Genomic DNA, 13,693 nt, shown 5'->3' with positions numbered 1-13,693 from the left:
GGAATGAACATGAATGGAGAGTATACAGTGATTAAAAATATTGTCCCTCATGTACAAGCCTTTGGTTTGCTTATGTGGACCGCTAATATGTACTGTCCTCTGTCTCTCTAATGACACAAGATTGCCTCACAGATAAACTGTGTTCTGTAATACTTGCTCACTCTTTTCTTTGTCATCATTAGAATTTTCCTATTGTGATATTCTGAGATGTGTATATATAGGAGTGTTGTTTGATGCAGTGTTTGCCATCTTCCCCAGTACAACTCCAATCTGGGGCTATATGTATTCATTGGGTTTAACCAAAATAGTTGTTTTGAGAAGAAGCGATGAAGTATGACATCATAGATGTTTCAGCAATTGTGTTGATTTGGTCTTGGCTAAAGTGCATGTGCATTTCCAGCTGACTGCTGGATTGACATTAAAACCTAGAAAATTTGTTGGATTTTCTCTCCCTTTCGCATGAGGGCCAGCTGTAACACTTGTTTAGATTATCCATCCATGCAAAGCAAGGCTGGAATTTATAAACTTTTTGGTTTGGATAAGCTTTTGACAAGATCAGTAAAACATGGTTGCAGGAAGAATGTGATTGGCAGCGAAATATTCCTGGATCTCGTTGTTTTAGGTGTGATAGAATTGGAGGGGCAAGAAGGGGTGGTGTAGAATTGCTTGTCAGGGAAGATGTTACATTGGTGCTTAGGCAGGATAGATTAGAGGACTCATCCAGGGAGGCTGTATTGGTGGAATTGGAAATGGGTAGTCACACTTATAGGGGTGTATTATAGATCACCTAATGAGGAGTGAGAACTAGAGGAGCAAATTTGTAGGGAGATAGCACATATTTGAAATAAGTACAGGGTTGTGATCGTGGGAGATTTTAATTTTCCATATATAGATTAGGAAACCCATTCTGTGAAAGGCCTGGATGGATTGGAATTTATAAAATGTGTGCAGGATCGTTTTTTAGAGCTATACGTAGAGGTACTGACTAGAGAAGGAGCAGTGTTGGATCTACTGTTGGGGAATGAGATTAGGTCAGGTGTTGGAGGTGTGTTGGGGAGCACTTTGGGTCCAGAGATCATAGTGCCATTAGCTTCAGTGTAATTATGGAAAGGGATAGGTCAGGGCCTTGGGTTGAGGTTTTCGAGTGGGGAAAAGCTAGATTTGAGGAGATGAGAAAAGATTTGTGAGGAGTGTATTGGGACAATTTGTTTTATGGGAAGGATGTATTAGAGAAATGGAGGTCTTTTAAAGGTGAGATCTTTATGTTCCTGTTATGTTAAAAGGCATAAACGTTTGAGAGAGCCATGGTTTTCAAGGGATATTGGAAACGATTTGGGGAAAAAAAAAGGAAACCTACAATAAATATAAGAAACGAGGAATAAAGGAGGTGCGTGGAGAATACATTGAATATAAAGAGCATCTTAAGAAAGAAATAAGAAAAGCTAAAAAAAAAGGTATGAGGTGGCTTTAGCAAACAGGGTGAAAATATATCCAAAAGATTTCTGTAATAGCAAAAGGAGAGTGAGGGATAAAATTGGCCATTAGAGAATCAAGCGGACAACTGTGTGGAGTCAAATGAGATGGGGGAGATTTTGAACAAGTTCTTTTCTTGGGTATTCACTAAGGAGAAGGATATTGAATTGTGCAGGGTAAAGGAAGCAAAGAGGGTAATTATGGAAAATGTAGTGATCAAGAAAGAGGAAGCATATAAAACGGATGTCGCCAGGTCCCTACGGGATTTTCCCCAGGACCTTGAGAGACGTAAGTGAGGAAATAGCAGCAGCTCTGACAGTGTTCTTTCAAATCATGACGACCAGCTCCCCCACATCTCCATCGGGCACACAAAACTCAAAACAGTCAACCAGTTTACCTATCTCGGCTGCACCATTTCATCAGATGCAAGGATCGACAACGAGATAGACAACAGACTCGCCAAGGCAAATAGCGCCTTTGGAAGACTACACAAAAGAGTCTGGAAAAACAACCAACTGAAAAACCTCACAAAGATAAGCGTATACAGAGCCGTTGTCATACCCACACTCCTGTTCGGCTCCGAATCATGGGTCCTCTACCGGCATCACCTACGGCTCCTAGAATGCTTCCACCAGCGTTGTCTCCGCTCCATCCTCAACATTCATTGGAGCGCTTTCATCCCTAACGTCGAAGTACTCGAGGTGGCAGAGGTCGACAGCATCGAGTCCACGCTGCTGAAGATCCAGCTGTGCTGGGTGGGTCACGTCTCCAGAATGGAGGACCATCGCCTTCCCAAGATCGTGTTCTATGGCGAGCTCTCCACTGGCCACCGTGACAGAGGTGCATCAAAGAAGAGGTACAAGGACTGCCTAAAGAAATCTCTTGGTGCCTGCCACATTGACCACCGCCAGTGGGCTGATATCGCCTCAAACCGTGCATCTTGGCGCCTCACAGTTTGGCGGGCAGCAACCTCCTTTGAAGAAGACCGCAGAGCCCACCTCACTGACAAAAGACAAAGGAGGAAAAACCCAACACCCAACCCCAACCAACCAATTTTCCCTTGCAACCGCTGCAACCGTGTCTATCTGTCCCGCATCGGACTTGTCAGCCATAAACGAGCCTGCAGCTGACGTGGACTTTACCCCTCCATAAATCTTCGTCCGCGAAGCCAAGCCAAAGAAAGAAGCGAGACGGGTATAGTGCCGGAAGATTGGTGTATTGCTAATGTGGTTCCTTTGTTTAAAAGGGGTTTGAGGAGCAGGCCTAGCAATTATAGGCCTATAAGTTTGATGTCTGTGGTAGAAAAGTTAATGGAAAGCGTTCTTAGATATTATATATATAATTATCTGGAGAGACAGGGTCTGATCCGGAATACTTTAACACATGTTTGTGCATGTTTGACCAAGCTTTTTGAATTTTTTGAAGAGGTGACTAGGAATGTTGATGAGGGGAAAGCAGTGGATGTTGTCTAAATGGACTTCGGTAAGGCCTTTGATAAGTTTCCACATGGAAGGTTAGTTAGGAAGGTTCAACCGCCAGGTATTAACTTTGAGATAGTCAAATTGATTCAACAGTGGCTGGAAAGGGGGTGCCAGAGCGTCATAGTGGATAACATTTGTCAGGCTGGAGGCTGGTAACAAGCAGTGTGCCTCAGGGTTTTATTGGGTTAGTTGCTGTTTGTCATTTACATTAATGATCTGGATGATGGGGTGGTAAATTGGAATAGTAAATATGAGGATGATATCAAAGTAGGTGGAATCGTGGATAATGAAGAAGGTTTTCAAAGATTGCAGAGGGATTTGGACTACTTAGAAGAGTGGGCTGAAAGATGGCAGATGGAGTTTAATGCTGAGAAGTGTGAAGTGCTTCATGGAAGGAATAATCAAAATAGGACATACGTAGTAAATGGGAGGACACTGAGGAATGCAGTGGAGCAGAAAGATCTAGGAATAACGGTTCATCATTCCCTGAAGGTAGAATCTCATGTGGATAGGGTCGTGAAGAAGGCTTTGAGTATGCTGGCCTTTATAAATCAAAGCATAGAATACAGGAGTTGGGAGGTGATGTTAAGACTGTTCAAGGCATTGGTGAGGTCAAATTTGGAATACTGTGTGCAGTTCTGGTCCCTTAATTACAGGAAGGATATCAACAAGGTAGAGAGAGTGCAGAGAAGATTTATGCAAATGTTGCTAGGTTTCAGAATCTAGATTACAAAGAAAGATTGAGCATATTAGGTCTTTATTCCTTGGAACATAGAAGGTTGAGGGGGGAATTTGATAGAGTTATTTAAGATTATGAGAGGGATAGATAGAATTGATGTGGGTAGGCTTTTTTCCCTTGAGAGTAGGAGAGATTGAAACAAGAGGTCATGAGTTAAGATTTAAGAGGCAAAAGTTAGAAGTAACATGAGGGTGGAACTTCTTCACGCAGAGAGTGGTGGCTGTATGGAATGATCTTCCAGAAGTAGTGGCAGCAGGGTCCATTTTGTCATTTAAGGAAAAATTGGATAGGTATATGGATGTGAGGGAAATGGAGGATTATGGGCAAGGTCCAGGTAGGTGGGATTAGAGGAGAGTACTTGGTTCGGTGTGGACTAGAAGGGCCAAGATGGCCTGTTTCCATACTGTAATTGTTACATGGTTATAATCACAGAGTGATCAGATTTCAAGTTAAACCTTGTAGTTTCCAGTACTAATATCCTTGCTTTCATAACATAAAAACAATAAGAATTGTATGTTTAATTCTGGATTTTGTATGGATCATTTATGGAGAGTCCAATGCAATTTCATTCAAATATTTCAGACATTCCATTGCGGCAAATTATAACAGAAGAATGTGTGGCCTTCATGTTGAACTGGAAGGAAAATGAATATCTGACCCTTCAAATTCCTGCACTGCTTATCCAGAACAATCCATTTGTGAAGGTAACTGTAATTTCATCATTACCTGCAGCATGTCAAACAAAAAAAGTTCTCTTTGTTTAATAAAAGGGAAAAAATACCTCAAGTGATTGTTAATCTGGGGTTGCTCATTTAATGTGTTAATAGCAAATTGAGCCATCTCCAAATTGTTGCACTCGGCAAAGAATTAGTGAATTGCAATAATTTTGAGGCTGTGATAATCAGTAGATAGCTTCTTGGCAAAGTAACTTTAACATTTTTAATTTAATTTAAACATACAGCTCAGTAACCGGCTATTTGCCCCACAAGTCCTTTCTGCCCAATTTATACCCCATTAGCCTACACCCACCCCCGGAATGTTTTTGAACGGTGGAAGGAAACAGAAGACCCCGGAGAAAATCCATGCAGACATGGAGCGAAGGTACAAGCTTCTTACAGACAGCTCAGGATTCTAATCCCGGTCCTGTCCCAATTGATGGCACTGTCAAGGCAATGCACTAACCAGCTTTAATGATTTAAATTGTCAGGCATATATTTGCACATACATTTTTAGATAAATGGATGTGATTTTGGCATTGCTAAGTATATTTGTTGGAAAGTCACATACAGTATAGAGTTTTGCTAGTCAAAATTTTTCAGGCCAGTAAAATGTTGGAATTATTTTCTCTCTCATGTATCCTGTAGCTGGGACAACTTCTGGCTGCAACTTGTAAAGAGCTACCTGGCCCTAAAGAAAGCAGAAGGACTGCTAAAGACCTCTGGGATATAGTTGTTCAGATTTTTTGTTTATCTAATCAGCATAAACGAGTCAATGATGGAAGAATCAGTTTAATAAAATATCGAGAATCCACACTGGGGATCATGAGAAGGTAAAAATGTTTTCAGGACCTAGTTACGTAGACTAATTGCATTTTGTCTATTATGCACAATTTAGCATTTACAAATCAATGAATTTTGTTAATCTATTAGTCAAATTACTTGCATTTAAAATTGTTTTCTGCCAACAACTCTGAATCAACACTTCTCAAAAAATGATGAACTACTGGAAAGAGTTCTCAGCCCAATCTTGGAAATTTCCATACCATATCCTGTTCCATATAAGTTATCATAAGTTATCAAAGGTTACGTGCACTTTGCTCTTGGGTTTACAGCTCTAAATAGCTTATAATTTAATAATCGTATTTCTGAATGAAGTACTTCCATATTTTATGAATTATTTCTAACATTTTCTTTTTCACGGATTTAGGAGCGAATTGGTAACTTTCATTAAGAGACTGAGTGTAAGCATATTGTTATTTGACCTTATTTCCTTTTTGGTGTTATGTGAAGTGGCATCGTTCGTTACAGATTTAATTTAATGTTGATTAAACATATTGCAATTGGTTTCATCAATTTGTATTTATTTAACCTTTTTTAACATTGCAAAATGTCACAGTTTAAGAAGCATCTCAAAGCAGGAGGTGGGGGACGGAGTTTTATGAAGAGAATAACAGAGGTTTGAACCTAGGTAGCAGAGAGTATAGCTGGCAGGAGATTGAAATTGGGTGTGACTTTTTTTGATCAGTGTAAAATTTGAGTAAACAGCTTAGAGAGTTTTGGTGGATATGATGCAAATAGCAATGGAAAAGATTCTGATCTATTTCTCCTACATTTAACACAAAAGCACTATACATTGAAGTTGGAAAAATATGGCATAAAATGATGGGAGTTATTATCCCAGACCACAATACAGGCCCTTTGGTCCACAAAGGTGTGCCGACCTATATGAACCTACTCAACTAACTAAACCTTCCCTACCTCACACCCACTATTTGTGTTGCATCCATGTGCCTGTCCCTATATTACAATAGTACAATAGTGTCCCTATTGTACCAGCCTCCACCATCACTCCTGGCATTGTATTCCAAGCACTCACTACTCTGTATAACCAAAAAAAACTCACCCATGACGTCTCTGTACTCCCCCTTCGCCCCCCCCCCCCTCCCCCCACACCTTATGCACATGTACTCTGGTGTTTGCTACTATCACCCCAAGAAAAAGATGCTGGCTGTCCACCCTAAATAATCTTGTAGAGCTCTATCAAGACACCTCTCATCCTTTGTTCCAAAGAGAAAAGGCCTTGCTCAGTTGACCTTGACTCACAAAACCCGTTCTCCAATCAGCAACATCCGGGCAAATCTCCTCTGCGCCTTCTCCAGAACATAACACAATATTCCAGATGTGATTCAACCATAGTTTTATTGAGCTGAAACATTACTTCACAGCTCTTCTCATCGATTCCCCAACTAATGAAGGTCAGCAATCTATAAGCCTTATCAGCTACCTTATCAATCTGCATGGCGATCTTCAGAGATGTAAAAGCACACAGAAATGTTGGAGGAACTCAGCCGGTTTCGTAGTGATTATAGGAGGCAAAGATGTATTATCATGTTTTGGGCCTGAGCCCTTCTTCAAGGAATAAGCAAAGAATGGGAAGGCATCAGAATAAAGACTGGCCTGGAGAGGAATTCAAACCAACAAAAGGTGTTGATTGGATATAAGAGGAGAGGTGAGAATGAATTTTGGCTCTGTGAAAGGTTACAGAGGGAGAAGGGAAGAGAAACAGAGCTGGGGGAAAGGCAGCAGGGGGAAGAGGGTGGGGAGAGTTTAATGAGAACAGGAAAAGTTATGTTATTGCCATCCAGTTAGAGGGTGCCCTGACAGAAGATGAGATGTTGTTCCTCCAATTTGGCTGGTGTCATTCTGGCAGTGCATGAGACCATTGACAGACATGTCTGCAAGGGAATGGGACTGGGGAATTGAATGGGTGGCCACTGAAGGGAGATCCACAGCTGAGGTGCTCAATAAAGTGATCTCCCAGTCCGCCCCCGATGTCAAGACCACGACGGGAGTCCAGGCTACAGTAGATGACCCCTGAAGATTCACAAATTAAATGTTGCCTCACTTGGAAGAACTGTTTGGGGTCCAAATGGTGGTGAGGGAGGATGTGTGGGTGCAAGTGGAACATCTGCGGTTACAGGGGTAGATGCCAAGGGGATGATTGGTGGGAAGGAGTGGAAGATGAGAATTCGTGTCTAGTTGTGGGATCACATAGTAGCTCGTGGAAATGGCAGAGGAGGGTATGTTGGATGTGCTTCCCCCTTGTTGCCTTTCCCCACATCTCTCTTTACCCTTTTCCTCATTCACAGAATTAAAATCAATTCTCACCTCTCCACTTATCGTATCCAATTAACACATTTTGTTAGTGAAATACGATAGGCTGCAGACACTGTGATTGTGATAAATACACTGAAATGCTGGAGGAAGTCAGCTGGTCGATTCAGCATCTATAGGAGAGAAAGGTATATTGCAGACGTTTCAGGCCTGAGCCCTTCTTCAAAGAAAAATCAGAGAAGGCAGAAAGTTTCCGATTTCAAACAATGGTGGAGTACTATCACAAATGCAATGGAAAAAAGAATCAATGAGGCAGAGATATAGTTTCTCAGAAGAATGCTATGCATACCCTATACATTACCCTATACATGCAGGATAACAAAGGAAGAAGATCTATAAAGAATGAAAACAAAGCGTATATTTCTTAAAAGGATCTGGAAACAGCAATCAAAATTCTTTGGACACATCATGCAAAGAGATGCATTAGAATATTTACTTACAACTGGAAAGCTGGAAGACAAAAGAAGCAAAGGCGGACAGATAAATGGTTAGCACTATGGTTGGAACCAGGGGAGGCAACAGCTACAATTCGGAGGGTCAGAGACCACGATGGATGGAGAGACATGATTGCCCATGCCGAACGGCAAGGCAACTGAACAAACCAACCTCTTACTGATGCTGCAAGTCCAGATGAGTTCCTCCAGCATTTATGTATTTATTACAATCACAGCAGACTTTCGTGTTTTCTGCCCACTTTGAGAGATGTACTCTGCTTTCATGTTCGACCTTCCAAAATGACATATTTTTGTCGCTTTTTTTAGGACCCAATGGTACTCACAGTATTAATTTCCCTTTTTGTGAAGTTACACAATATTGTTCGGGTTAGTATTGGTCAATATTTTTTATGAATTTTGCAATATTAATTTTGTTGTCATTTGTTAATATGATTTTTCTGTTTTAGGATGACATTGTAAACGATGTCACTGCGGAATATATGACTATTTGGCCAACGTCTGTCCCAAAGTAGGTGAAATTGTGATTGCATTTATTTTTGTGGATCGTGTACACCACACATGTCAAACTCTGGCCCGCGGGCCAAATTTGGTCCGCGATATAATTACATTTGGCCCGCAAGATCATTTCAAAAATGTATTAGAGGTGGCCCGCCCTGCAGCGAGAGCCGATGCTGTTTTTTGGTAATGTCACCCCCACCATCATTGCACATCCTTCCCCATTGTAACACGAGAAATTGTAACACGAGAAGTCTGTCGATGTCATCAGCCGGCAAGCCAGTTGGAAGGCTCCCCGCACAACCAGTCACTTCTCCCACCTATCGAGCTGTGCGGCGGATGGGCGAGCGCCTGTGATTTCCTGTCGGCGCGACGGGCATGGCAGGCTGCGCACGGCCCCCGGGCAGCGCGAGCCCCGCGCGACTGGTACCGGACGGCCCTTCCACAGCGCGAGCGCACTTCTCCCGGTCGCCACGGCCTTCAGCGCTTGCACCCGCGCGGACCCCAGGGACGGCTGGTTCGGCCCTGCACGTGAAGAGAGAGATGGTGGCTGTCCGCAAAGGCTGATCGGCAGCGCGCTGGGCCTGAGTGGGTGGGTAAGCAGGGGTGGGCAGAGGGTGTAGGTGAGGAGTAATGGGCAGGGCAAGTTATGGTGGTGCGAGGGGCAGTTAGAGGGAGGGATGAGTAGAAGGAGGGGTGGATAGGGAAGAGGTAAAAGGGGAGGGGTGATTAGAGGGTGAGAGACGGGTAGAGGGAGGAACAGGTTGAGGGGAAAGGCAGTAGAGGGGCATGTATAGGATGGGGTGGGTTGAGGCAGAGCGAGTGGAGTAAGGGGTGAGTAGAGGCTGGGTAAAGGACTGGTCAGGTAGAGGGATGGTGGGTCGAGGGTGAATAGAGGCCTAGAGCCTGAGGAGTGAGCAGGAAATGCTGAGTCCTGATGCAGGCCAAAATGGACACAGCCTGTGAATGCTGACTACATCTCCACAGGGACCAAATAGGTTTCCTTCAGGTCAAGCAAAGGGTGAACTTGAGCTACCTACTCCTGACCTGTAACATTATCCTCCTAAAGTTATATCCTAAAGTTTAACATTACATATGTTGAAAGAAGAGAAAACATGCAGATGTTGTTGAAAATTTTCAATAAATATTTAGTTCGGCCCTCGACTTAGTCCAAGTTTTTAATTTTGGCCCTCCGTCAATTTGAGTTTGACACCCCTGGTGTACACGTGTAAATTGTGTATACCTGCACACCATTTTAATTTCTCTTCCGTTAACTAAATTTGCCTCACAAATAATTGATTTGCTTTTGATTTGTAAGCTTGCAGTCAGTGGACGTTGAGGCTGTTGCTGTTACAATGAGGGAGATGGTCAACTATTCATTAAACATCAACTCCAATAACCACAATTGGTTAACTACCCAAGCAGATATTTACTTTGGTAAGTATGATATGCATTAACTCACAAAATAAGTATTTATTCCTTTGGTAAGTGTAGTTAATTTGAAAAATTAAATACAGCCACTAAGTTCTTCCTGTAGGGAGAATGAGACAATGACCAAATATTCTGTTTCAGTGATGCTGCTTGAGATATTTATTGCATTATTGGGGGAAAAAACTCATCATAATAATGCTATGGGGTCTTCTGCATCCACATGAAGCCATTTGGGGGCCCAGACTTTGAAGTGGAGATTGATTGCTGTCTTCTTTTAAGCCAAAATCTCAAGCTTCAATCTTTGTGTAATCTACAAACCTCCTTTATCATCTTCCTTACATTTGTGTTTGTTGTTAATTATAGAAATAAAAGTTGTGAGCTGCACAGAACTTGGTGGGGGTGGGGGGGAGCCATCCTCTTGCAAAAACATCTGTCAACTATTAACCTTGGTTTCCTCTCACAGAGCTAGCTCAAGATCCAGTATGTCCTTCTTCCTTGGTTTCCATGGCTGCTTTTTTTAATCCAGACTGCCATGTGGAATCTTGTCAAAAGTCTTGTTGAAATAGACAACCAGAAGGCCTCCTTAGTTAGCTCAGAAGTTTAGATCAATCTTTCCTCAATTTTCATTAATCTTTATCCTTCTAAATTAAAAATTATGCTGTCTTTTAAATAGATTCCAATAATTTGCCCATCACTAAAGTTAAACAGGTAATTATGGCAATTGTTGTTTAATCCTCCTTCCCACCGTGTTAACTGTCCTTTAGTTCTTTAGCACAACTCCTGTGGCCCTGGCAAATTGGAACTAAATGTAACACAACATGAGACAAGTGAAGCCATTGGCTTTGATTGCAATCTGTTTATATTAACTTTTGAACTAAGGATAACCTTTTGATATTTCAGTACCCCATTTGTCTTTGAGCCCTCTTTGGCCAAGTCCCACACTAACTCTTAAGTCTGCTAAGGGCATTGTTCCTTCCAAATTGTTAGTCGTTTAACACCAGCTTTCTCAGTGTTTCCCTTTGGCAACATGTAATCATATTAATTCAGTGATGCAACTCTGTTTTATTTTTTAACCAAATTGCACCGAGGGTAATTCCTTTTTGTGGACCTGTGTCTTGGATTGTTTTTCTCTATTGCACCTATTTTGTAACAATTTGGAATGGAACCAAATGGTAGCAAAATTACAGGTTAAGAATGATAGAACATGGCAACATTTGCTGATACATCTACCCTCCCCCTTCAGAAATTGTTAGATCATAAATGCCCCATTATCTAGTTGTAAGCATCTCTCTCTTCTCTCTCTCCTTTTCTCTCTCTCTAGTGATGTTAGGTAGGCAAAATTGTGTGTTGATAAAAAATAAATTAACATTTATATCTGAAAGAGCAGTCCAATTTTTGTTTCAATCAAATTAAAATCTACATTTGATAGGTTACTTGAGCTCTGTACTTGCTAATCTGTTTAGTATAAATTTTTTTGAACATTTTATTACAATGGTGACATTTTTATTTTCTAATATTTTAGCAACCAATCAGTTTTCTGCAGCCCTGCATTTCTACCTTCAAGCCGGTGCCATTTGTTCAGACTTCTTCAATAAGTGTGTTCCATCTGATGTGTACACAGACATGGTAAGGGGGAGTCAGAAAGACTACAGTTTTGTTGTGTTTCTTTTAAACAAAATTTCCATTTACTTTTTACTTTAATATTCTGACACTCTTGTGTTTCTGTCCTCATCCTATGCCACTCCAGCAAATTTCAATGTAATTCTTGGGAACAGCATTGCATCTTTCATTTAACCATTTTGCAGCCTTGAACATCTAATATTATTTTCAACAAATGGGATCACCATCCCATTTTTGTTTTCCCTGGAAACCTTAGCTAATGTTTTCTATTTGCATCTCTATGCAATTATCTGTTCTTTCTTTATTTGTTCTGCAATCATCCCCTTCTGTTATCAGCATTTTTGTTATTCTCCCTGTCTTTCACTGAAATGTACCATTTTACATTTCCAGAATCTCCCCAGTCATACAGTTCAGAAACAGGCCCTTTAGCCGACTGAGTCAACTTTCACCATCAAGCACCCATTTAGACTTATCCCATTCTGTTTTATTTTCCCACTCTTCCCATCAACTCTTGCCAAACTCCACCATGATTGCATTCACTCACACACTCTGGACACGTTAACTGACTGACCCACGTGCCTTTGTCGTGAATCCCATCCTCTTTTATGTTCCCACTCTTCCCATCAACTCTTGCCAAACTCCACCACCATGATTGCATTCACTCACACACTCTGGACACGTTAACTGACTGACCCACGTGCCTTTGTCGTGAATCCCATCCTGTTTTATGTTCCCACACTTCCCATTAACTCTTGCCAAACTCCACCACCATGATTGCATTCACTCACACACTCTGGACACGTTAACTGACTGACCCACGTGCCTTTGTCGTGAATCCCATCCTGTTTTATGTTCCCACTCTTCCCATCAACTCTTGCCAAACTCCACCACCATGAATGACTACATTCACTCACACACTCTGGACACGTTAACTGACTGACCCACGTGCCTTTGTCGTGAATCCCATCCTGTTTTATGTTCCCACTCTTCTCATCAACTCTTGCCAAACCCCACCACCATGATTGCATTCACTCACACACTCTGGACACGTTAACTGACTGACCCACGTGCCTTTGTCGTGAATCCCATCCTGTTTTATGTTCCCACTCTTCCCATCAACTCTTGCCAAACTCCACCACCATGATTGCATTCACTCACACACTCTGGACACGTTAACTGACTGACCCACGTGCCTTTGTCGTGAATCCCATCCTGTTTTATGTTCCCACTCTTCCCATCAACTCTTGTCAAACTCCACCACCATGATTGCATTCACTCACACACTCTGGACACGTTAACTGACTGACCCACGTGCCTTTGTCGTGAATCCCATCCTGTTTTATTTTCCCACTCTTCCCATCAACTCTTGCCAAACTCCACCACCATGAATGACTACATTCACTCACACACTCTGGACACATTAACTGACTGACCCACGTGCCTTTGTCGTGCATGAGGAAACCTGAACCACAGAAGGAACATGCAGTCATAGGGAAAATGCGTAAACTTCACCGACAGACAACTCTAGGGTCAGGATCTGCCACCGTGCCATAATAGGTTTAAAATCTATTACATTTCCAAGATTTTTCAAGTCCTGAAAGGAAGATGGTCAGCCTTAGATTTTAAACTTTGACATACAGCACAGTAAAAGGCCCTTTCGCCCACGACCCCATGCCGCCCAGTTACACCCAATTGACCTACAACCCCCAGTACTTTAAAAAATTTATATTTATTTTCATTTCTTTCTTTATTTATGTAGACATACAGCACAGTAACAGCCATTTAAGCCCACGAGTCCATGCTGCCCAGTTTATACCCAATTAACCTACACCCCTGGTACGTTTTGACTGGTGGGAGGAAACCAGATCACCCAGAGGAAACCCATGCAGACACTGGGAGAACGTACAAACTCTTTACAGGCAGTGCCAGATTGGAACCCTGGCCGCTAGTGCTGTAACAACGTTGTGCTAACCGTTGCATTAAGTGTGCTTCCCCTTGCCACATACACTGAGTGTTTTTCAGGTTTCCACCATTCATAATGAAAAACCAAAAGAAATAGGACAAGCATTAACTAATAAGATATAAAAATAATGAATTGTTCATTTA

General features: G+C 41.9%; 1 protein-coding gene across 9 annotated transcripts in view; it reads left to right on the top strand.

Annotated features, from left to right (window-relative positions):
- Nucleotides 1–13,693, top strand: part of ints8 (integrator complex subunit 8) — a 122,773-nt gene that overhangs the window by 102,603 nt on the left and 6,477 nt on the right. For all 9 annotated transcript variants that reach the window (XR_011352401.1, XM_069921823.1, XM_069921822.1 and 6 more), the window contains 7 exons: nt 4,276–4,397; nt 5,058–5,242; nt 5,620–5,653; nt 8,348–8,407; nt 8,488–8,549; nt 9,855–9,973; nt 11,490–11,593. Coding sequence is in view for 8 of the 9 variants with exons in the window: in XM_069921823.1 (XP_069777924.1) it covers nt 4,276–4,397; nt 5,058–5,242; nt 5,620–5,653; nt 8,348–8,407; nt 8,488–8,549; nt 9,855–9,973; nt 11,490–11,593 (686 nt within the window). In the remaining variant the exon portion in view is untranslated. The remainder of the gene's footprint in view (nt 1–4,275; nt 4,398–5,057; nt 5,243–5,619; nt 5,654–8,347; nt 8,408–8,487; nt 8,550–9,854; nt 9,974–11,489; nt 11,594–13,693) is intronic.

This window comes from Narcine bancroftii, chromosome 2, assembly GCF_036971445.1.
Source record: "Narcine bancroftii isolate sNarBan1 chromosome 2, sNarBan1.hap1, whole genome shotgun sequence".
Classification (NCBI taxonomy): domain Eukaryota; kingdom Metazoa; phylum Chordata; class Chondrichthyes; order Torpediniformes; family Narcinidae; genus Narcine; species Narcine bancroftii.
This window is presented reverse-complemented; position numbering and strand designations above follow the sequence as displayed.